We start from the raw sequence: 25,433 nt of genomic DNA on the forward strand, positions 1-25,433 counted from the left end.
GCATTACATATGATGCTTAAGGATGTGCTATACACAGAAAGATAGTCATAATTATAAAAGAATGTGGAGGCAGTACATTTCCCAGTAAAAGTACAAAGGGAATCCAAAGCAAACAATAGGAATATTTATTGAAAAATGGCAGTGACAAGTCATTACATATCGAATATAAATGGCCTAAGTATTTCAATTAAAAGATACACACTGGCTGAATAGATTGAAAAAAAAAATCAATTTGTTCCCTATAAGAATCATACCTCACCAACAAGGATACATGCAGACTAAAAGTGAAAGGATAGAAAAAGATATTCCATGCTAACTGAAAGAAAAAAATGAGCATAAGTAGCGATCCCAATACCAGACAAAATAGACGTTAACACAAAAACTGTTACAAGAGACAAAGAAAGACATTATATAATGATTAAGAGATCAACTTAACAATAAGATGTGAGTATAATAAATGTATATGCATCTAATGCCAGGGCACCTGGATATTTAAAACCAGTGTTAATGATGTAAAAGGAGACATAGATGACAATACAATAACAGGGAATTTCAGCACCCCACTTTCATCAAAAAGAGAAATAGACAGAAAATCAATAATGAAACAGAGCTAATTTACACAATGGACAAAATAGACCAAAAATAAGCAGAACCTTTCATTCCACAACTGCCAAATACATATTCTTTTCATCAGTGTGTGTAACTTTTTATAGGATAAAGCATATGCTAGGACAAAGAACAGGACACAGCAAGTTAAAAAACTTGAAATCATACCGTGCATCTTCTCTGACCCTGATAGAATGAAGCTCAAGTATATCTAGAAAATATGCAAACACATGGAGACTGAACAACACACTCCTGATTGAATAGTGCGTCATAGAAGAAATCAAAAGGAAATTAAAAAACTCTTCAAAATTAATGAAGATGACAATAAAACTTACTAAAACTTATTAGATATAGCATAAGTGTTAATTAGAAAGTATATAGCAATTGGTATTTATATCAATAAATTGGAAAGGCATCAAATAAATGAGCTATCAATTCATCTTAAGGACCAAAAAAAAAAAAAAACCAAACCCAAAATTAGTAGAAGATAAATGATTAAAATTATAGAAGTACAAATCAAACATGAAACAAACAAAAAAAAACAGAAGATAACTGAAATGAATGACTATTTTTTGAAAAAATTAAACAAAATTGATATACCATTGGCCCAGTCAAGCAAAAAATGAGAGAGAAAACTGAAATCAATAAAATCAGGCATGAAAAAAGAGATGTAACAACAGATATCACAGAAATAAAAACAATCATCAGAATTTACTACAAACAGCTATATGCCAACACATTGGAAACTCTAGAAGAAATGTATAGATTCCTGGACACATACAATCTACCAAACTTGAGTCATGAAGACACAGAAAACCTAAACAGACCTATAATGAAGATAGAGATTGAATCAGTAATAAAGACCCACCCAACAAAGAAAAGCACAGGCCCAAATGGCTTCACTGCTGAATTCTATCAGACACTTAAAGAAGAAATAATTTCAATTCTTCTCAATCTATTAAGAACAATTAAAAGGAAGGGAATCATCCCAAACTCCTCCCATGAGGTCAGCATCACTTTAATTCCTAAACCAGAAAAAGAAACAAGAGAAAGTGAATGATAAACATCCCTGATGAACATAAATGAAAAATACCCTCAACAAATTACAAGCTAATTGAATCCAACAAAACATCAGAAAGATCATTCACTTGGATCAAGTGAGATCTATCCCTATTATGCAGGGATTGTTCAACATCTGCAAGTCAATAAATGTGATATATCACATTAACAAGTTGATGAGTAAAAATCATAAGGTTATCTCAATAGATGCAGGGACAGAATTTGATGAAATGCAACAAATTTTCAAGATGAAAAACTTAAGCAGATTGAATATAGAGAACTATTCCTCAACATAATCAAGGCAATTTATGATAAACCGACCACTTATTAAATAGGGAAAAGTTATAAGCATTCTGACTAAGATCCAGAACCAGATAAGGATGCTTGCTCTCACTGTTGCTATTCAGTACAGTCCTAGACATTTTAGCCAGAGCCATTAAACAACAAGAAATGAAAGAGATACAAATTGGAAAGGAGAAAGTCAAATTATCCCTATTTGCAGATGATATGACTCTATATATTGGGAAACAAAAAATCACCACTGAGAGACTATTGGAACTCTAAAAAAGAGTTTGGTAAAGTGGCAAGATATAAAATCAACACAGAAAAATCAATAGTCTTGGTATACACAGACAATACTATGGCTGAGAAGTAACTTGTAAGATCAATCCTATTCACAGTAGCTACAAAAAAAATAAATATCTTGATATAAATTTTACCAAGGTGATCAAAGACCTCTATGATGAAAACACAAAAGATTCAAGGAAGAAATAGAAGAAAGATTCAAGGAAGAAATAGAAGAAGACACAATAAAACAGAAAAATCTTCCATGTGGATTATAAGAACTAATATCTTCAAAATGTTCATACTACTGAAAGTAATTGACAGATTCAATGTGATCCCAATCAAAATACCAATGACATTCTTCTCAGATCTAGAAAAAATGATGCAAAAATTCACATGGAAACACAAGAGACCCTGAATATCTAAAGCAATCTTATACATCAAATACAAAGCTGGAGGCATTACAATACTAGATTTTAAGATGCATTACAGGGAAGTTATAATCAAAACAGCCTGGTACTGGCACAAAAACAGATGTGTAGGCAAATGGAACAGAATAGAAACTCCAGAAATCAACCCACACATCTACAAATAACTTATTTTGACAAAGGAGCTAAAAATCAATCCCTGGAGCAAGGACAGTCTCTTCAACAGATAGTGATGGGAAAACTGGATATCCACATGCTTAAGTATGAAGCAAGACACATACCTTCCACCTTCCACAAAAATCCATTCAAAATGGATCAAGGACCTAAATCCATGAACCAATACCATCAAGTTATTAGTGAACATTGGGGAAACTCTGTAAGACATTGGAATAGGCAAAGAGTTCTTGGAAAAGATCCCCAAAACACAGGCAATCAAAGCCAAAATAGATAAATGAGATTACATCAAGTTGGGAAGCTTCTGTACTGCAAAAGAAACATTCAGCAAAGTGATGAGACAACCAACAAAATGGAAGAAAATATTTGCAAGGTAAAAGTTGATAAAGAATTTATATTCAGAATCCATGAAGAGCTCATGAAACTCAAAAAAAATGAACAAACAATCCAATTAAGAAATGGGCAAAGGACTTGAACAGGCATTTTTCAAGAAAAGAAATTCAAATGGCAACAGAAACATGAAAACATGTTCAGGAACACTAGCCATCAAAATTCAAATAAAAACGATGAGGTTTCTCCTCACCACACTTAGAACAGCTCTCATACACATATCAACAAACAATAAATGAAGTGAGGATGTGGGGAAAAATGTACCCTAATCCACTGTTTGTGGGAATGTAAACTAGTACAGCCATTGTGAAAGATAGAATGGAGATACTTTAGAATGCTGAAATTACATTTACTATATGTGTCCAGCCATTCCACTCCTGGGAATTTACCCAAAGGAAATGAAATCAGCATATGAAATAGTTATCTGTACCCTTATATTTACTGCAGCTCAATTCACAATAGCTAAGCTATGGAATCAATCCAGATGTCCATCAACTGATGATTGGATAAAGAAATTATGGGGGGAGAGAAAGAGACAGAGAGAGAGAGAGAGAATGGAATACGAATAATACTCAGGGATAAAAAAGAATGAAATTTTGTCTTTGGCAACAAATGGATGCAACTGGAAACCATTATACTTACTGAAATAAGCCAGTCGTGAAAAGACAAATACCATGTTTTCCCTGATCTGCAGTAAATAATAGAGTACCAAAAATGTAATGTAGGAGTAAAATTGACATTTTGTTATTCAATGATTGTTTATAGCAGTTGTCTCTAACTGTTGAGGAACAGCGTTTGTTCTTATTATTATTTGTTGAACTTTTAGTGTAAGGGTAATATTATAAGAATAAAGTAAACTGAAAGTAGATCATTGTAAATTTTAATAGAGGGTGAGAGTGTGGGCAGGAGGGATGGTAGAATGGGAAGTATCACTATGTCCCTAAACATGTTTATATGAAATATATGAAATTTGTTTACCTGAAACAAAATTATATAATACATTATTCCAAGTATTATGCATACACACAAATGTAAGTCATTTTTAAATGTGAATTAATCATACAAATATATATATATATTTTTTTTTGACAGGCAGAGTGGACAGTGAGAGAGAGAGACAGAGAGAAAGGTCTTCCTTTTGCCTTTGGTTCACCCTCCAATGGCTGCCACGGCCGGCGCGCTGTGGCAGGCGCACCGCGCTGATCCGATGTCAGGAGCCAGGTACTTATCCTGGTCTCCCATGAGGTGCAGGGCCCAAGTACTTGGGCCATCCTCCACTGCATTCCCTGGCCACAGCAGAGAGCTGGCCTGGAAGAGGGGCAACCAGGACAGAATCCGGCACCCCGACCGGGACTAGAACCCGGTGTACTGGTGCCATAAGGCAGAGGATTAGCCTAGTGAGCCATGGCGCTGGCCACAAATATATTTTTATACCTAGCCCTGCCTGAAGGAAATTGAAAATTATTCTGTAGTAATTAGTGGCTAACTTGGAATTGAAAGTTCGAATACAGATACTGTACTAGTACAAAATAAAAAATTGCAAAGGTCAGCTTTAAAAGAGACATACAAGGTACCATTTTCAGCCAGCATTCTTCTTTACGGATGAGAGGGATTTGACTCCCCCTAATTAATCTTTTGATATTTTCTAATTGTGAAGAGTAACTGGATTTTTACAAAAGTGTGTTTGTTAATGTAGTTCTGAGTTTTTGGGAAGACAAAAATGATGTACAGATTTTTTTTAAAAAAATCATTGACTAAATTTCCTAACATTGAGTTAGAGGAAACAATCAACACAGTGTTATAATTATTATTGTGTTTTTATAATTTTTATACTAATATTTGGAGTCAATTTGCTTTCCAAATTGACAGTTATGAATCCTTAGTTAATTTTGTTCTTTTTGTTTGTTTGGCTACCTGGTTTATTTTTAATTCTTCATACCTAAGATTAAGAAAAAAAAACATGATTTCTCTTTGATCTCTGCTCTACAAATCTAAAATAATTTATTTTTATATATTTGAAACATATGAAATTTAAAGAATTTTTTGGGGAAAAAAAATGAAGGCAATGAAATAGTTCTAAAGAGTAGATTAGCAGATAAGCAAAGACTAAGTGCTCTTCACCAAAGAAGTAAGGTAATTTCAAAGAAATAGTTAATGATCATAGCTTCCAATCACAATTACAAGCACTGATTCAAGGCCAGAAATCTATTCACATTCATGAAATAATTTATGGTCAACCTTTTTGTACAAGTACTCTTTATTAATTATATACATATATACAGATCTTAGTGGGTCTCATTTTACCATAATAAATTTGTAGATGAGGGGTCTGGATTGGATGATTTCTATAGAGTCTTAGAACTTTAAAATATGTTTATTCTATGAAATAACTAGAAAGACAGCCATGAAGGTATTATCAGATATGAACAACAGTTACTATTTGGCATTTTCACATTTTACAGGCCTGATACAATCAATGCAAATCAGTGCAGTAAATCAATGTCAGTTAATTAATATCATTTGTTTTTAAATAATAAGAGATTCTCTTTTCAGGGTGGCTATTTCTATCAAAATGTTCCCCAGAAACACTCATTCATATCCTCTGAAACTGGTAGAAAGAGGTATAGAAGAGAAATTCAAAAGCAACAAAACAACACCAAATCAGACCTGAACTGAGCTGCATAAGACAGCTCCCAGATAGTCAGTTATTTTGTTAAGCCTACCTAATGAAAGGAAAGTCAGTACATGAAAATCCTGAAAAATTGCATAATATAATAGTCAGTGGGTTGTACCCTGTGACTATGATTTCTCCCTCACTCCTTGTCTTTGCAGCTCCTTTAGCTTTAAAATACTCATGTGAATTATGAAACCTTAACAAAACTCCCAAAACATAAACACAAAACTTGCCCAGAAATACAGAACTAGAGACACCAAATTCCCAAGAAGATTAGCATTTCACCATCAAATATAGATCTATGTTTGGAAAAACATCTGAAAAGGGAGTTGAATTCCTATTTCTGATGATCCCATGATTCTGATCTGATTCTATTAGGTAACTCTGATAAAATCTGAGACAGGTAATCTATTCAGTTTTATAGTTCCCAGATTTTTATTTGCAGGTACATAGCACTTTTCAATTACAGAACAATCTGTACCACATTTTCATTATATTTTGAAAACCAGTATCTGAAGTTGTACTATTATTTACGTACCTCAAAGTAGCTATGTGAAAAAATATACTAGTTACCCTCTATCGATATACGAGAAACAAATAATTTTGGATATGTTGCCAGACTAAATAAATTTCTTTCATTAAAGAATGCAATGTCCTCTGCTGGTTTATGGTTCTTGAGCATGCATTGACTACTCTATTTAAGTAATATTGTAGATAAAGGTGAAAGAGCTTTCCTAGGACACAGTGCCTAGCACAGCAGGCTCTATGTTGAGTAACTATGTAGTGAATGAACAGAGCACAGAACTGAATGAGCTACTGTAAAAAAATAATTCCTATAATTAGTTGAACTTTGGCTCAGAGCACAAAATTTCAAGTCAACTATTAAGAACTATTTGGCCAGCATATGAAAGGGAACACATTTTCCCTGGCCTATGTCTTTGTCTTTCATGCAGGAGACTTCACTCCCTTGATCAGTATTTGTTTTGGTCCATTTTCCTTTTATCAATGTTTTCTTAACAAGGAAAGTCCTTTTCTTGCAGGAACTGAAAGAATCTCCAAAGCTCACTACAAATGATATCTGATAAACACTTCTGGTTAAGGACAGTGCCACTGAGAAATTTGGGATGGCTGGTTGATATTTATAGGGTTTATTTAAACATTTCAATAGTCTTTTTTCAAATTTCAATGCAAAAATGTGTAACCCATACCTCTAATAGCCTTATATTTATCTTCTCAACTTTCTGTATAGTCTACACTCCATCTTACTTGAATGCTGAATGATCACTTTTAAAGTGTCTTTCTCAGAAGTAAGATGGTTCACTTATCCTTTGCTGAAAAATTAACTCTCCCAATAACTGGGTTATATTTTTTAAATTGAAAAATTACACATAATTTTTATTTTAGTAAAGAATAGCTATCTTTAAAAACATTTTAAAAGACAGTCTACATTTAAATCATCTTTTATGAAACTACTATACAACAAAATTACATTAGGCTCTCTGATTTCTCCATAGTGTCCTTAGATAAATAAACAACCCAATAGACCATGTTAAATGCTCCAAAGGTGACTGGAAAGAGAATACGGGCATATTTGTCTATTTTACTTGCGCCAGATCCAGAGGGTGGAGGAGCAGGGGGAGGAGTGCAGACTGGCAACTTCCCAGAAGCCCCTGCGGTATTAACTGTGGTCTTAATCCTCCCCAGTCTTGATCCAAACACATGCTGAGTAGAAGCAGATCCAAGCGAAGCTTGTCTAGACACACACGCAGTCTGACTAGGAGCTGAAGGAGCCGGTGTCAGCGCTCTCGCAGCAGATATAGTTTCAGCTGCATTTGCTTGGCTGAATGGGTTTGGACTGGAAGCTAAGTAAGTCTGAAGTTTGGTTTCAGAAGATTCTTGAACAACTGTGGGAGATTTGCTTGAATGGTTTCCTACCTCAGTTCTGCTGCCAACATCTGATTCAGCATGAACCAAGGCATTTGTTCTTTTCCTCATGTTCAAATTGGCATTTGTATTCTGAAAAGGTATATTAAAAACTATATTGGTTATGTAAATTAATTAAGATTTGTACAAAACTAAAAAGAATGCAATACATAAAAATAACAACTATCTATATATGCATAACTGTGCTTTAAAAACATTCCAAGACTTTAATTTTCAAATTCTATTTTCATAAAAGAATTTTTAATAGCCAATCATACACATTATTATAAAATAAAAAAAATTCAGATACATTTTTAGGTTTCACCACAATTAATAATGAAAATACAAAGAATATACACTTTTAAATAAAAGATTGTATAGACATAAGACATAATCACCAAGTAGTTGCACAGATACCTGCTTTCAAATCATTAACCAATGAAGAATGGTTAAAATAAAATGTAATTCACTATTTTCCATTAAATTGTTTTATTTGTAGAACAAGACTATAAACCACTAAAATTAATTCCTCTTATAATTTTGACAGGCACAAAAAAATAACTACATAGTCCACTAGAGAATGCTATGTTAATTGAGGAAAGTGATTGTTCAGATGATTCCCCCAAATAATGATGTGTGACTTCGGAACATAATATATGATTTGCAATCATTTGTCCTCCCTAATCACGTTCATTCTGAGGTAATTTAAAGGTTATATAAGATCTTCTTATACCATTCTATGAAACAAAGGATAGGGAAAGAGATGAAGAAGTAGTCAGGTTGGGCCGGCATTGTGGTGCAGTGGGTTAAGTCACCACCTGAGATGCTGGTTTGAGTCCTGGCTGCTCCACTTTGGATCTCAGCTAATGGGCCTGAGAAAACAATGCTTGGGCCCCTGCATGCATGTGGGAGACCTGGATGGAGTTCATCCTTCTAACTTGGGCCCTGCGTAGGCCTAGTTGTTGTGGCCATTTGGGGTGTGAATCAGTGGATAGAGGTTACCTCTCTCTATCTGTCTGTCTGTCTCTCTCTCTCTCTGTAATTCTGCCTTTCCAATAAATAAATAATTTTTTTAAAAAAGTAGTCAAAAAAGAGGAAGAGAAGCAACTCTCCAATGGGTGATTGGAAGGAGGCAACCACCTTTCAGGACAACTCACAGATAATACAAAAAGTAGATTAGGTATAACTGAAAACTTATTTTAGAGATAAGGGTTTATTCAATAAATATAATCTTCAATACCATGCTCATCAAGCATTTTTAAAGTGTTCAATCCATGTCCCATGTATTCTGAATTACAATGTCAAAGTCACTGAGTAGAGAAAGAAAAACAGCATCAGAAAATACAAAGCCAAAACGACTCTGAGAGGTTTTGATAACACTGTTCATGTAAGCTTGGAGTATTCTTCTAAGCAGGTTGCATTTGAACTCATGAGAAATTGGAGCCTAACATATGGCACCTAATTTTGGTGAAGACAACTGAAACTCAGATTGATATCAACCTAAATGCTAAAGACATCATTACTTATGCTGAACTTTTCCAGTACAAAACACATTATAAATGACACCTAATTAATCCTCATATTTTGAATCCTTTTTACAAAAAGGAATGAAAATTGATTATCATCCATTTTAAATGTTATACACATACTAAAGAAAATTTTGAAAGCAATAAAGTATAGCTCCGACCTTTAAAGAGCATATACTACTATTGGTCAGATAACATATGCTCACACATATAATAAAAAATACAACAAAAAGTGAAATATATTCAATGCCAAACTATGACAAAATCCTAAATATCCTAAGAACAGAAGGAAACAGACTGCTAGAGGACAAATAGGACAAACTGGAAATATATACATACACACATTCAAATATAATTTGATAGTTGCATACTGTCTTATTCCACCAAAAGTTAGGTTGTTTACAATTCTTAGAAAGCCATATTTTTTCCTTGACTTCCAGTTAAAATTGAGTAACAGAAACTAAATTATCTCTGCTGCCTGAATTGACAAAGAACTAGCAAAAATGTAAAACAATGACTTTTGAAGATACTAGGCTTTAGACAACACAGGACCATAATCTCTAGAAGAGAAAAACAAGCTGGCAAGAGTTATACTTTCGTGCAGGAAAGGGATAGAGTATAATGACAAACTGGCCACACTGAAGAGATGGAGCTAAAGGTCTTTGGCGCATCAAGGTGGCTTGACTCCATGGGACAAAGTACCAGAAAGGAGAATGATGCACAAAGGCACAACTCCAAAAAATCTGAAGAGAGTCAACATTTAAACACTTTGCTAAGCACAGATGTGTTTATGAGTGTGCAGCAACTACTCAACACCGAAGAAAGAACCACCTGCAAAGATTAGAGGAAACAGCCCTGATGTTCACACAACACCAAGAATAATGTAGGTTCCCACCGAGTTTCATCAAGATTATCAGAACTCCCCATTTGGCTTATATGCTTGAGAGTGAAAATAAATATTTATTGTATGATGGTTTGTGATGCAGAATTTCTGTGAAAATAGCTAGCAAATATTGACTACTTAAATCAAAGGTCCTAACAGGATGTGCTGCCAAACTTCTTCTAAGAGGAAGTTCCTTAGATATTCTAGGATTAGAAGGTTGGCCTGCCCCCAAATCATAAAGTACCTTTAGGGGGCACTGTAGCATAATTCCACACACTAGCCAATGAACAAGAAATCTTGCTATTCATAATCCCATCCTTTAAGGATTACAACATACTAAAACTGGGGGAGATTTTAACAATCACCTTAATCTAGTTCCTCATTTCACAGCAGAGTAAAGAGCACAAATGTTATGTTTGGCTGGAAATCACACAGCCAGTTATTTACTGTTACATTGAACAGTCTCTCTATTCACAAGTGTGAAAGTTTTTTTTTAAAGATTTATTATTTGTTTGAAAGACAGAGTTACAGAGAGGCAGAGGCAGAGTGAGGTCTTCCAACTGCTGGTTCACTCCCCAGATGGCCACAATGGCTGGAACTGTGTGGATCTGAAGCCAGGAGCCAGGAAAAGAGTGGAAGTTTTAATAAACTGCGCTTATCTACTTGTGTCAGCAAACATTCTATTTTTTTTTTTTTTTTGACAGGCAGAGTGGATAGTGAGAGAGAGAGAGACAGAGAGAAAGGTCTTCCTTTTTGCCATTGGTTCACCCTCCAATGGCCGCCACGGCTGGCGCGCTGCGGCCGGCGCACCGCGCTGATCCGAAGGCAGGAGCCCGGTGCTTCTCCTGGTCTCCCATGGGGTGCAGGGCCCAAGCACTTGGGCCATCCTCCACTGCCTTCCCGGGCCACAGCAGAGAGCTGGCCTGGAAGAGGGGCAACTGGGAAAGAATCCGGCACCCCGACAGGGACTAGAACCCGGTGTGCCGGCGCCGCTAGGTGGAGGATTAATTAGCCTATTGAGCCTTGGCGCCGGCCTGCAAACATTCTTAATAGGTACATTGTAAGAAAAATTGATCAAGGGGCCAGCACTGTGACATAACAGGTAAGGCTGCCGCTTGCAGTGCCAGCATCCCATACAGACTCAAGTTTGAGTCTTAGCTGCACCACTTTTCAATCCAGCTCTGCTATAGCCTGGAAAAGCAGTAGAAGATGGCCTAAGACCTTGGGCCCCTGCACCCACATGGGAGACCTGGAAGAAGCTCCTGACTCCTGACTTCAGATCAGCCCAGCTCAGTGACTGCGGTCATTTAGGGAGTAAACTAGCAGATGGAAAACCTCTCTCTCTCTCTGTCCCTCTCTCTCTCTCCCTCTCTCTTTCTCTCCCTCTCTCTTTCTCTCTCTCTCTCTCTCTCTCTCTCTGCCTCTACAATTCCGCCTTTCAAATAAACAAACTTTTTTTTAAAAAAAGAAAAGAAAAATGAACTAACATTTGGGAATCAGAAAGAAATACAGCAAATCCTTTCAGTGTCTTAATGGAGCATCATTTACCTATTATTAAGTCTCTAGCAGTACATTCCTGAGTGTGGTTTTGCTGCTTACTATTTGATTAGAACCCAATCATTGAGAAGTTTAAATATAAACTTGTAGATTTCTCTCTAGTAAAAAGATCACCAAAGGTTATGATTTTATTGCCCTGTGGGATATTAAGCCATTCAATCTCTAATCAAGCTTTTTTATTCTAGCATTCCTTTTTAAAAAGCCTATAGCCACTCTTCAAAAAGATTTTGAACCAATTTTGCCATCTAAGTGATTCCTTAATTATTAATACATTTTTCACATCTTTGACATTTCCATTCCAAATTTTACTTACTCATGTTTTTGACAGCTTGAAATTTATATTCTGAAGCAGACATTGTGGGGCAACAGTTAAGCTGATGTTTGGGTTGCCCATATTGGAGCGGCAATGTCTAAGGCCTCTCCCAGCTCCCATTCCAGCGTCCTGCTAATATACATACTGAGTGGTGGCAAGCAATGGCTCAAGGACTTGGATTCCTGCCACTGGGGGAGACCTGGATGGAGTTCCAAGCTCCTGACATAGGCCTCACTGATTTCTGGCTGTTGTGGGCATTTAGGAAATAAACTCATCTCTCTCTCTAAATGTGTGTGTGTGTGTGTGTGTGTGTGTGTGTGTGTATTCCTCTTTGTCACTTTGCCTTTTGAATAAATGAAAATAAAATAAATACTTAAAAATTTTAAAGACATTTTATTCAGATAATATCTGTTACTGGACAAGTCATACACAACAAAGATATAAAATTCTAGATTTGAAGAACATCCCTGGAAAACAGGTAATACCAAAGCAAAAGACATAGGATCATCTAAGGATGTGTCTAAGGTGATTAGAATGATGAATCAAGACATAACAGACTTTCTCAAAATGGAGCAAGCAGTATCAATAGGATTTCTATCAGAAAACAAATATCAGATCTTTCCATCCCCAACTGCAAAGTGTTAGTAAGCTTCTAGAGTACAAACACTGTCTTATTAATCATTGAAGGATAATGCACACAGTAGGAAACCATTTCATGTATGATAAATTGCCTTGAAATGGATGTAGTACAGAACCAAAATCCTTTTTCAAGTTCCTATCTCAATATTAATATTTCTATTGTTTATAGGGTTGATTTCAATAATATCGCAGACAAAGAAATTATGTTGACTCAATCCCAAGTCTGGCTGAGCATTCCTAAGGGGTCTCACAGAATTTTTAAATTACAACAATTTAACATAATAGAATTGGACATAGTTATTGCAGGTTATGTGATGTTTCCATATTTGTATGCATTGTGTTATGGCCAAAGAGGAAAATATATCTCCTCAAACATTTAACATTTCTTTATAGTGAAAACATCAATATCTGTGTGCCACACTCTTTATGAAGGGACGTGGAACTGGATTGATTTGAGGCTGAAATTTGTGTCCTCTGCCAAACAGCCAAGTGATACACAAGTTATTTTGTGCTTATGTCTCATGGTCTACTGTGTAAAACTTAGTTCTCATTTTTCATGATGACAAATGACAAAGGGGTTGAGGAATCTGCTGACCCACTTGGCACAGGGTTCACTACTGAAAATACTCACACAGCTCTCACATGTTTGGAGTAACTAATGTGCCAGTGAGAGCTATGTTTCATGCCGAGTGCAGACACTTCAGCAGCCCCATCAGTATGCAGCACATATGCAGTGGTTTCAAACAGGAAAAGCACCTGAGCTTCATTTGAATTTAAAAAATGATTTAGTTTGAAATTACTTTGTCATTAGTCACAATAGCCCGAAGCAAAGAAACTGGTGGGATGTGAGGTGGCAAATTCAAACTTTACCAACAAATTAAAGCAGCAACAGGCAAACAGAAGCTGATCCAAGCAATTCATCAATCATGACTGTGATCTGACACAATTTCTAAAGAAGGATCATCAACTGCAAAGGAGAATATTCATCTCAACTTATTACTGTACCAGCAATGAGATAAAGTGACTAAGATTAGGTTTGCAGAATGCAAGTAGCTATATTCATATTGCTTGCTTGAAAAGCTAATGAAGTTTAATAAAATGTAATTTAACTTTTCTAAATTAAAAACTAACAAAGCTAATAATGAACAGACTTATCTTTTTAGAATCTCAATGAGTCACATACTCAAGAAAAAAAAAAAAACTAAATCCAGTAATATAAATACATAAAGACATTTATCCAAGGCCACTGGACAGGGCTTCAAGGGTAGTCAAATATCTTTTTAAATAAGGAAATAAGTACAGGAGAGTAGCTGAAACTAAACCTCAAGGTAATGACTTACTGAAGTCTTTCAGTAGCATTTTTAGAAAGTGCCACCATGAAGAAATAAAAAACAAACTTCCAAATAAACATGCTAAATATTTCACAAATAGTTACTAAGGGACTCTATCATATATTGAGGTCTAAAATGTGGAAATGAAAATGTTGAGAATCCTATTTATTGTATTTCATTTCCATCCAATGTTAGCATTTAATTCAATGTTTGCATTTCCATAAGCTATGAAAATATTACTTTCAATGGCAGACACTGGCATACATTTATATCTTCAATTTGGAGTTACCAGAAAAATAAATCTTAAAGAATTCACTTATCTTGTCCTTACAGAGTTACAGCTAAAGGTTTAAAAAATTAGGATTTCTTTTAGATATATGATTGTGGTTAGTTTTGTTTCCTAGTGATTATTAGAGCTTTGTGTGTGTGTGTAAATGCTTTCTGTATTAAAGATATAGCTCCACTGGAAGGCACGGCTTTGTTGGAGATACACCAGAGCAGAAGTTCTTGGCTTGGTCAAGTGGACTTCTCCAGAACCCTATCTAGAACTGCACCACTGGCTGTTCTCACTAACAAAACTCTGGAGGTTAGAAGGTAAAAGCCACTCTAATCATTTTCTCTAAACCTAAACGTCATGCAAGATGAATCTTTTCTCTCTCTCAGAAAGGAAAAGCAGGAGTGTAGTTGTTTGAAGCATTTGTAAGAATAATCTAGGCATTAGTAAAAACCTCAAAAATATCAATTCTTTTTTGTAGAAAGTTTATTGATTAGCTGCTCTATTGTCAGTGATCTAGGGGTCAGAAATTAAAAAAAAAAACAAACTTGGCTAAATCAGATAGGCCTGGATTCAAATATTAAATTTTCCATTCACAATTGAGATATTCGGCAAGTTTTACTTAATCTCTTGAAGTCTCAAAGACTTTCTTGCCACAGAAGCAATAACAGTCTCTTCCCCATCATGAATAAATAAGATAATACAGCAAAGCACTTAGCACAATGTCTGGCACACAGAGGGCATCAAACAGTATAAAGAAATAACTCGACTGAGTTCAGTTAATAACGTTCTGCCTCCTACAGAAAAACATATGCCATTCAGAAACAAAGAGATACAACAGCAAGTTTTAAAAGTTTTAAAATATACATTTATGTCAAATTATGCCCATTTCTAATCATCAGAAAATAAGACACCTATGGTGATGTCAACCATAAAAAGGATGTTACTGGCAGAAATACAAACAATACAAGAAATATAAATACATACAAAACACAAAATGCAATAGTAAAATGAAAATACTTATTTGTATTAAAGTTAAAACTTAACACTGTATAGGACAACTGTAGGGAACTCTAGGAAAAACATAGCAATGGTAGCAATAGCAACAATGGCTAACCTTTGTTAAGATTCTTCCCACCTAGCACTCAGGTAACACTCATTTAACTGAACTAGCTACCACAACTATATGTCATGCTCCATATAGGAAAAGCTACAGTTGTAAGAATTTCAACGTCTAAAAAAGCTGTGGATATAATAAGAAAGGCATCTCAGGTATTATTGTATCAGATCACTCTCTCTCTCTCTCTCTCTCTCTCTCTCTCTCTCTTTCTCTCTCTCTTTCTGAGTGTGTGTGTGTGTGTGTGTCTATGTTGGGAGTTTATCAACTATCAGTAAAATCTAGAAAGCAGCCATCAGGGAAACATCAAGGCCTTGAGGGACCACTGTAATCCTAACCTACAAGATGATATTCACATCTCATTATGCTATGAGAAGACAGACATAAAGTACTGGCCCACAATTACAGTGTTGGCTATCCAATCTGGTCAGCCTACCTCTTACATATAATGGAATATTACAAAGAATTTTATCTGTGAATATGCTGGTCTGTCTGGCATATATTGACACTGTTTTTTCTTAATCTATTTTAACTACAATGGTCAAAAGGACTTCCATCCACATATAAACTGAAAGAATGAAATGGGGCAATGGAGACCACCAGACTAGGAATGACAAGAAAGAACAAATGTCAAAGAAGATTGCAAGTGGAAATAGCAAGACATTATAATGATTACTGTTTGAACTTAATTATGTCCCTTCCAACTTTATATAATGAAGCCTTAACTATATTTATGAATGTACAGGAGAAAAAACATTTAAGGAGGTGGTTAGGGTTAAGGAATCATAGAGTGAAGCCCTGGTATTATACAACTGGTATCCTTATAAAAGAAAAAGAAACATCACAGATTTCTCTCCCCACACCTTTCCCCAACTCCCACTCTCTACTCTGTAGGGACACAGTCAGAAAGTGACTATTTGCAAGCCAAGAAAATGGTCCTTATTGGAGATGAACCCTGTGGGAACCTTGATCTTAGGCTTTCCAGCTTCCACAATTGTCAGAAATAGATTTGATTTTTTGAAGGTTTTTATTTAATGAATACAAATTTCATATCTATAGCTTTTAGGGGTATAGTGTTTCTTCCCCCCATTCTTGCCCTCCCACCCCACTCCCATCTAAGCCACCTGGGCTATGGCATTTTGTTGTGGCAACCTACATAGACTAAGAGAATCACTTAATTTCAAAAAAACACCCTCCTTGTGACTCTATTACTTGTAGCTCATTTTAACTCTAATCAGAAGAATCCAGTTAACTGGAGCTTTTATTTAACTTTCCAGCTTAGACAGAGTTCCAGCTCTTTCTTCAACTATCCAATAATTTTTCATAAATACTTTCATCCTTTAAAATTGTAACTAAGACTAAGTGTGTGTGTGCATGTTTGAATTTCGGAGCAGGTATTTGTCTGAATAGTGGAAATGTCATTAATAATGTGATTTATAACTTTTTCACATTTTGTATTGAGTACTAAGGCATTCAGCATAGTGATTAAGAAGCTGCTTGAGTTGCCACTCTAACAACAGAGTGCCTGGTTTTGAGCCTTGGCTCTGTTCCAGACTTGTTTCCAGCTTCCTGCTAATGTGCACCACGGAAAATAGCAGATGATGGCTCAAGTACTTGGAACAATGTCAACCACCTGAAAGAGCAAAACTGAGTTCCAGACTGCTGGCTTCTGTCTGGCCCAGACCCGGGTCTTGGAGGTATTTGGATAGTAAACAAGTAGATGCAAGATTCCCTCTCTCTCTCGGGGCTGGTGCTGTGATGCAGCAGGTTAACGCCCTGGCCTGAAGCGCCAGCATCCCATATGGGCACCGGTTTGAGACCTGGCTGCTCCACTTCCAATCCAGCTCTCTGCTATGGCCTGAGAAATCAGTAGAAGATGGCTGAAGTTCTTGGGCCCCTCCACCTGAGTGGGAGACCTGGAAGAAGCTTCTGGCTCCTGGCTTCTGGCTTCGGATCAGTGCAGCTCCAGCCATTGCCTCCATCTGCGGAGTAAACCACTGGATGGAAGACCTCTCTCTGACTCTCCTCTCTCTGTGTAACTCTGACTTTCAAATAAATAATCTTTTAAAAAAAGATTCTCTCTCCCTCCCTCTGTCTTTCAAATAAATAAAAAATATAAGAAATAATATTAAACTTAATATATGTAAATTTCTCATTCAACATCGGATAAGAAATCTAAGTTTTCCAAGTACTAATTCAGGTGGCCCAACAAAGTCATGGTTTTAAAGATTTATTTTATTTATTTGAAAGGCAAAGTGACTGAGAAAGAGAGAGAGCAGAGAGAGACAGATTCAGACAAAGGGAGAAAGAGATTCTCCATCTTCTGGATCACTCCCCAAGTGGTTCTAATGACACTAGGGCAGGCCAAATCCAGGAGTTTGAAACTCCATCTGGGTCTGCAACATGAGTGGCAGGAGCCCAATATTTGAGCCATCTTCTCTTACTTTCCCAGGTACATAAGCAGGGAGTTGAAGGAGGTCAGAAGAAACTCAAACCAGCACTCATGTATAGGACACCAGCATTACAGGTAGCAACTTAACCTGCTATACCACAAACATGGCCCCTAAATTCAACTTTAAAGCAATCGCATCATACTATTAAAATGATTTCCTTCAGCTTCAAACTGAATTGTAATTCAAAAAATCACATTCAAACTCAGACATTTGAACAATGTTTTATTCTTAATATAGACTTGATGTGATTTGATCATAATGAAATTGTGCTATGATAAATAGCCATCCAGAAAGATTCGGGTCTGTGCCAGCCCTCTAAGAAGGAGGCTGGCAAAGCAGATAGTCTGAGTCACAGTTTTATCTGTATCAGCAAAAAAACTAAGGGGAACTGCCTAAAACACAATCATTTGTCAAGACCAGATCCTCAGGATACATCTGCAGGGGGAAAACACTCCACAGCTCAAGCACTGTCAGCCGCATTCCAATGTAAAAGCACAGGTATACACGGAAAAGAAGTTTCAGATGAGTCACGAACCTTGTCAAATTCTCTGGGATGGCAAAGGAATTTTGTCCTACTGAACCAAATATTTGTAACAAATTTAATGGATTCATGTTTAAGGGATAAAAAGCTGAATCCCTATGTTTCATAACCAATAAATGACTTATTAAAGACACTGACTCAATCCATCCATTAATTCATTCAATAAATACAAGTATTTTTGGGGTAATTTTTCTTACAAGTATTTTCTGGGTATTCAGGTATAAAAGGGGAAATATTACAATCTGAAATTTTTCTTAGGAATCATAGAAACATTATAATAATCAGTGAGTGCTATAAAGGAAATTAGAAGAACTATGGAGTATATTACTTAGCCCGAGCATTGGAAAAATCTTTGTGAAACTGATACTTGTACTGAGCTATGAGGGTTGAGCAAGGCATATCCAGGTAAAAGAGAGGTTTGGGGGCAAGCGTAGAAAGTAGTGGTGGTAGGAATAATTTTCAAAGAGTTCCCGAAGTAGTGAGGATATGGAAGGCCAATAATATTCCTTATCAATAAAAACTTGAGATCCCTTGAGGATCTTCTAAAATCTCCCCTTTCCTTTTACTCCTGATTTCTTTAGAAACAATTAAGGCAAGGCTGTACATTCTAGCCTACATAGTTAATGCCTAATGGTATCACTTTCAGAGTGAAATCTTTAATCATCATTATCTACACAGGAGACACTTACTGTAGACCAAGCACTAGAGTAAATGGTTTTCACAAATATACTTAGTTCTTGCGAAAATCCATGGGATAGTATTAGCATTCTTATTTTTCCAATGAGGACATGTATCCCACAAAAGTTGAGTATCTCAGTCAAATTCATATAATTAAAAAATGCTGGTGATGTGAATTGAATCTCAAATGATACTCAACCATTTCTGGGGTCTTTCCAAAACAGCAAATAAATATGTTTACAGAATTAAAGAGAAAGCAGAAAAGATCCAGCATAACCCAAGTCAAATGAATGACATTTGTAAACAGTGTGTTTTTTTTTTATATTTGGATTTGATGTATATTTATGCAGCTTTGAATATTCACTAAAGACTGTACCAACTCTTTGTATCACACAAAATTCTTCCTCTGAGTAGATAATCCACTTTTGCGATATATGTAAAAATTGCTGTATAGTTCTTTCTGAATTTTCTTACTCTCATTCATAACATTCTTATTATTCAGGTGTTTGTATGTCATTAATTGCTTTACAGACATTATTTTGTATCTCATATATATCCATTAAAGCAAGATTAAATATTTATAAATAGATCCACCTATACATAGATTTATTTCACAGCAATGAACACTGTATCTCAACAATAAACACAATTTAGCTTAGCAAGGCTTTTTTTTTTTAATTGAAGAAACTCTCTCAGAGTTGTTCTTAAAATGAACCACCATGGGGCCAGCACTGTGACACAGTGGGTAAAGCATCCACCTGCAGAGCTGGCATCCTATATGGGCGCCAGTTAGAGACCCAGCTGCCCCTCTTCTGATCCACTTCTGCTATGGCCTGGGAAAGCAGTAGAAGATGGCCCAAGTCCTTGGGCTCCTGCACTTATGTGGGAGACCCAGAAGAAGCCCCTGGCTCCTGCCCTCAGATTGGACCAGCTCAGGTGGTTGACGCCATTTGGGGAGTGAACAGCAGATGGAAAACTTTCTCTCTCTCTCTCTCTCTCTCTCTCCCTTTATTCCCTCCCTCCCTCCCTTCCTCTGCCTCTCTGTAACTCTGCCTTTCAAATAAATAAATAAATCTTTTAAAGAAAGTAAACCAATATGACCACTCAAAATATGCATCTAATACAGGATAAAAATATTATCATGATGTTCTGCATTGGGGAAATTACTATTCAACTTGATTTTCTGAAATCTCCCTTAAGTTTGAATACATCACTTTAAAAAGCTGCTTAAATTTTTACCATTCCAAATATATGGCAAAACTGATTGAAACATAACCCTGTCAGCCCCAGTGCAAGACATTTCAAAGTTCAGCTACATGAGCACCAGTTCTAGGTTTTGACTTGAAAATGATACTTAACATATGTGACTTTTCTACAAATTCTTCAAGTTCAGTTCAGCAATGCATTGTACCAAATTATGTATAAGGTAAGTGTGTATGTACACATGCATACATGGCAACAGATGGATCATTAAGTCACCTATTGTATTTTTTTTTTTTTGACAGGCAGAGTTAGACAGTGAGAGAGAGACACAGAGAGAAAGGTCTTCCTTTCTTTGGTTCACCCCCAAAATGGCCGCTACGGCCGGCACACTGTGCCAATCCGAAGCCAGGAGCCAGCTGCTTCCTCCTGGTCTCCCATGCGGGTGCAGGGCCCAAGCACTTGGGCCATCCTCCACTGCCTTCCTGAGCCACAGCAGAGAGCTTGACTGGAAGAGGAGCAACTGGGACAGAATCTGGAGCCCCAACCAGGACTAGAACCTGGGGTGCTGGCACCACAGACAGAGGATTAGCCATGTGAGCCACAGCGCCGGCCAAGTTCTTGTATTTTAAAGCAATCCCTTTCCTTGTATTTTTTACAAATGGAAGCACAGTCAATTGGTCATAAAGCAGAGGTTGAATTATTCTGTTCGCACAATTCATTCCAAATCTACTCCATCTATGGTAAAATAACACTTTAAGTCAGCAGAACAAATCCGTGCTCTTTTGTGACACCATTTCATAGTGCTCACATTGTCAAATAGACAACCACCAAATAGTTTAGCTATTTGTGTGTTTTCCAGGAAATAATTTTCCTGAGGAATAAGCCTCATGGTATCAGCCATAGTTTCCATTATCAAACCATTCAACACTTAATAATGCTCTCAGGTTGAAAACAGCTGTTCATTCAAAGTGAAAAAATTTTAAACTTTCTCTGAGCCTAGCTAATCTTACTTGAGCTTGAAAATAAGGTATTAGACTATTTTGCATGTTCTACCACTTTATGACAAGAAAGCCAATTTTGCACTTCAGTAAAGGCAGATTGCAAATTTAGCATGAATTGAACCAGTAGTTGAGTTGCAATTTATGGCAAATGGCTCATCAGCACATTAATGTCTACTGCCAAGATAAGAACTTCAACCAAGCAGGCTGGAAACCAGCAAGCCCAAATATCTGGTAGGCAGACAGGGGAAATATGCGCTCTATCAACATCTGTAACACACACCTAAAACCATCATTAATGTTAATTTCCATTTTTATGTGGCAGTATAGCTAAGTATTAAAGTAAATATCTTTGGTTCTGAAGTCAAGCAGGTAAGTTTCCAAATTATTTTTAAGATTTATTTATATACTTGAAAGCAGGGGGCTGGCTCTGTGGTGCAGTGGGTTAAAGCTCCAGCCTGCCATGCCAGCATCCCATATGGACGCTGGTTCGAGTCCCAGCTGTCCCACGTCTAATTCAGCTCCCTGCTAATACACTTGGGAAAGCAGCAGAGGATGGCCTAAGCCCTTGGGCCCCTGCACCCACATGAGAGACCCGGAAGAAGCTCCTGGCTCCTGGCTTCGGATCGGCTAAGCTCTGGCCCTTGCAGCCATTTGGGGAGTGAACCAGCAGATGGAAGATCTTTCTCTCTCTCTCTCTCTCTCTTTCTCTCTCTCTCTCTGTCTCTACCTCTCTATATATAATTCTGTCTTTCAAATAAAGAAAAAAAATCTTTTAAAAAAGGAAGAAGAATATAAGGAGAGAGAGAGAAAAAAAAGAACAAGCTAAATCCCAGAGAGCCCAGACCTGCCAACTGTAGGAAGAAATAGTTACGGACTCTTAATTAAAAGGTTTCCTTTGAGCTGATAGTCTTCAAGAGACAGGAAATCATGACTTCTGTGAACTTTACTGTACTTAATTATAGTAACCATTTTTAAAAAGTACCTATATCTTCTAAAAATATAATATTCTAAAATTTATTTTATATTATAAGTAAACAAAAAGCATCAATTTCCAAAACTTCACATTTTTGATCCTTCCTCAACCATCACTACTAGTTTTAGGAAAATTGTCTATAAGTATTGTTTCCACTTCCTCATCTGTAATTTACTCCTCCACACTTTGTTATTTGACTCTCCTCCCAATTTTTCTTTTGTAACTATAAATTATTCTAATAGGCCTGTTTTTAAAAATCTAAGTCTTACATATTGTTTCAGTAGTATCTAACATTGTTGATGATTTGTTCCCCATTTAATTTGCTTCATGATTCTAACTCTATTTACCTTCCCTGTGTCTAGCATTGATACTCTTCATCTACCAAATCTTAAAACATTTATCTTTCTAAAAGGCTCAGCTCCCAGTCATCTTTGTTTTCCCAATCTTCACTGAATGAAAGTGCTCTTTGACTTTGATTATAATATTTATATTAATGTCATAAAATTAATGTCTATTCCCTAATTTTTCTCCAGCTTCTAATTACATACCAAACTTTAAATTTATTCAGTTGTTCATTTAATTATTAAACAAAGATGTGTTGAGTACCTCCTGGGGTTTCAGGCACTGGTCTTGACTCTGGTGTTATAAACCTGGGGACAGCCTACAATTCCCGCTCAGATAGAATTTACACTTTCACATAGGTCCAGACTGTAATCAGTGTTCACATTTATCCATAGCCAATGAACCCAAAATATTTCTCCAAACAAATACATCACTCCTGCTATATTCTACATCTTTGAAACGAGCACACATATACCAGTCAAGCCTCCTCTCATCTACAAACCATCTTCTTACCCACTCCAGGTACCCTAGTGTAATGTATGCTGTCAATGTCTGGTCCATATTCACTTGGCTTACCCAGGAGGTTACTCGGGACAGATGGATGGTTTACTGCCTGAGAGGTGCTCTGTCTACAAGAGCCTGACTAGACCAGGGGAAAAGACTGGATCAGAAGTGTGAGAGAGTTAAACAATACTTCATGATCAAATTTATGTATGAATTCCAAGAATTCCAAATTCAGAGACAGAATGGCTATTACTGGAACACAGAAGAGGAAAGAGGGGGCCGGCACTGCGGCTCACTAGGCTAATCCTCCGCCTTGCGGCGCCGGCACACCGGGTTCTAGTCCTGGTCGGGGCGCCGGATTCTGTCCCGGTTGCCCCTTTTCCAGGCCAGCTCTCTGCTGTGCCCCGGAGAAGGCAGTGGAGGATGGCCCAAGTGCTTGGGCCCTGCACCCCATGGGAGACCAGGATAAGTACCTGGCTCTTGCCATCGGATCAGCGCACTGCGGCCGGCCACGGCGGCCATTGGAGGGTGAACCAACGGCAATGGAAGACTTTTCTCTCTCTGTCTCTCTCTCTCTCTCTCTCTCTCTCACTGTCCACTCTGCCTGTCACACACACACACACACACACACACACACAAAGAGGAAAGAGGGACTAAGTTGCTCAAGGGGCACAACATTTCAATTATGTGAGATGAATACACTCTAGAGAGCAAATATACACATGCGGACTATAGTTAAGTATACTGTATTGTACACTTTAGGCGGGCTAAGATAGAATTTAAGTGTTCTTAACACCACACACACACAGGAAACAGGGTGGATAGATGGATTTGTTAATTAGTTTGAGTGTAGTCATCAGTTCACTATGGACATGTATAGCAAAACTTTACCAAGATAAACCTTCAACAGATATAATGCAAATGAAAAATACTCTTAATCAACAAGAGATAAGAGTTGGTAAGTTCCAGGATGGAACTATGGCCTCTCAGCTAGGATGCCAGTTACTTTCATAGGTCAGTACATAGGTTTGATCCTCAGCTCTGGCTCCTGATTCCAGCTTCCACCTAATGCAGACCCTGTGAGGCAAAGATGATGGCTCAAGTTACTGGGACCCTATCACCCATATGAGAGACATGGATTGAATTCCTGGCTCCCAGATTTGGCCCTAGCTTTAGCTATTGCCAGACTTTTGTGAGTGAATCAGCATTTGGTGAATGATATATTTGGACAAATATTTTGGGTTCATTGGCTATTTGCACATTGATTACATTTTGGACATAAGTGAGACTATAAATTCTAGATGAGTAGTAATTGTAAGCTGTCTGCAAGCTCATTGCCTCTCAAATAAGTAAAGAAATGGCATTTTTTAGAATAAGTATCTCAACCTCTTTGCCACGTAGTGAGCCAGACCTGAGGTTTCTTCCACACATGCTTGGGAGAGGCAGGCTCTTTGTCATGAAGAGCATGCAGCATTGAATCTGCTCATTCATAAACTTTGAGTATTCAGTATTTCTTGGGATCACCTCAAAAATAAATTACTTGCACACAAATCCTTGCAATAGAATTTGGTTTGAGAAAATCCCAAATTAAAACACCTGTACTCTAACCAAGATGTCTTCCTTTAGTCCTTAATTTAGTTCCTACCAGCTTGAGCAACCTTCCCTTGCTTCTGGCTCTTTGCACAGACTCTTCTCAGTCTTCTTTTCTCTAACTTCATCGCCTCCTGTACATGTTTTCCAAGAGAGTACCTAAATGTTGCTTCCTCTGAGATGTTTAACTTGATACTTTCCCACCCCTATCAGCATTGCCAATTTAGGAACTTCCAGACTGACATATGTTCATGGGGTTCCCTAATGCTCTTTCCTAGCCTAGCACTTAACATGCTCATGTGAGTGCCCTCCCAGCTGTGAGTATTAGGAAGGCAACAGTGTTTTACTTTTCTTTCCCCATCAACTAGCATGGAACCAAATACTGAGAAGAAGTCCATAAATATAAGTTGAATGAATGCAAATAAAAGATGAATAAGTTGTATTAAAATAAATCAGCAACAAAAGCATCCCCCCCACCTTGTATACTCAAAACAGCAAAAATGAATTTCAAGCAATGTGTCTCAGGAGATTGTAGTTGGCAAGACTACATAGCCAAAAGCAGCATATTTAAATGCACTTGGAAACCAGATGACAGTCATTTTTCTATCCAGATTATACTTCCTGGACCACTACAGTAGTTAATGGACTGTTTAATGAGTTAATCCTGGAATATTAATTGTTAAGCAGAAT

General features: G+C 36.9%; 1 protein-coding gene across 3 annotated transcripts in view; it reads right to left on the reverse strand.

The window, feature by feature from the left end:
* Window positions 1-5,460: 5,460 nt before the first annotated feature.
* Window positions 5,461-25,433, reverse strand: part of GABRA4 (gamma-aminobutyric acid type A receptor subunit alpha4) — a 75,873-nt gene continuing 55,900 nt past the window's right edge. For 2 of the 3 annotated variants that reach the window (XM_002709416.6, XM_051831403.3), the window contains one exon: window positions 5,461-7,911. In XM_002709416.6, coding sequence (XP_002709462.1) covers window positions 7,381-7,911 — 531 coding nt within the window. In that variant the 3' untranslated portion in view covers window positions 5,461-7,380. The remainder of the gene's footprint in view (window positions 7,912-25,433) is intronic. The other variant, XM_089327193.1, reaches the window with a different exon arrangement.

The sequence above is a fragment of the Oryctolagus cuniculus genome, chromosome 2 (assembly GCF_051225735.1).
Source record: "Oryctolagus cuniculus isolate XC-2025 breed Fujian yellow rabbit chromosome 2, ASM5122573v1, whole genome shotgun sequence".
NCBI classification, from domain to species: domain Eukaryota; kingdom Metazoa; phylum Chordata; class Mammalia; order Lagomorpha; family Leporidae; genus Oryctolagus; species Oryctolagus cuniculus.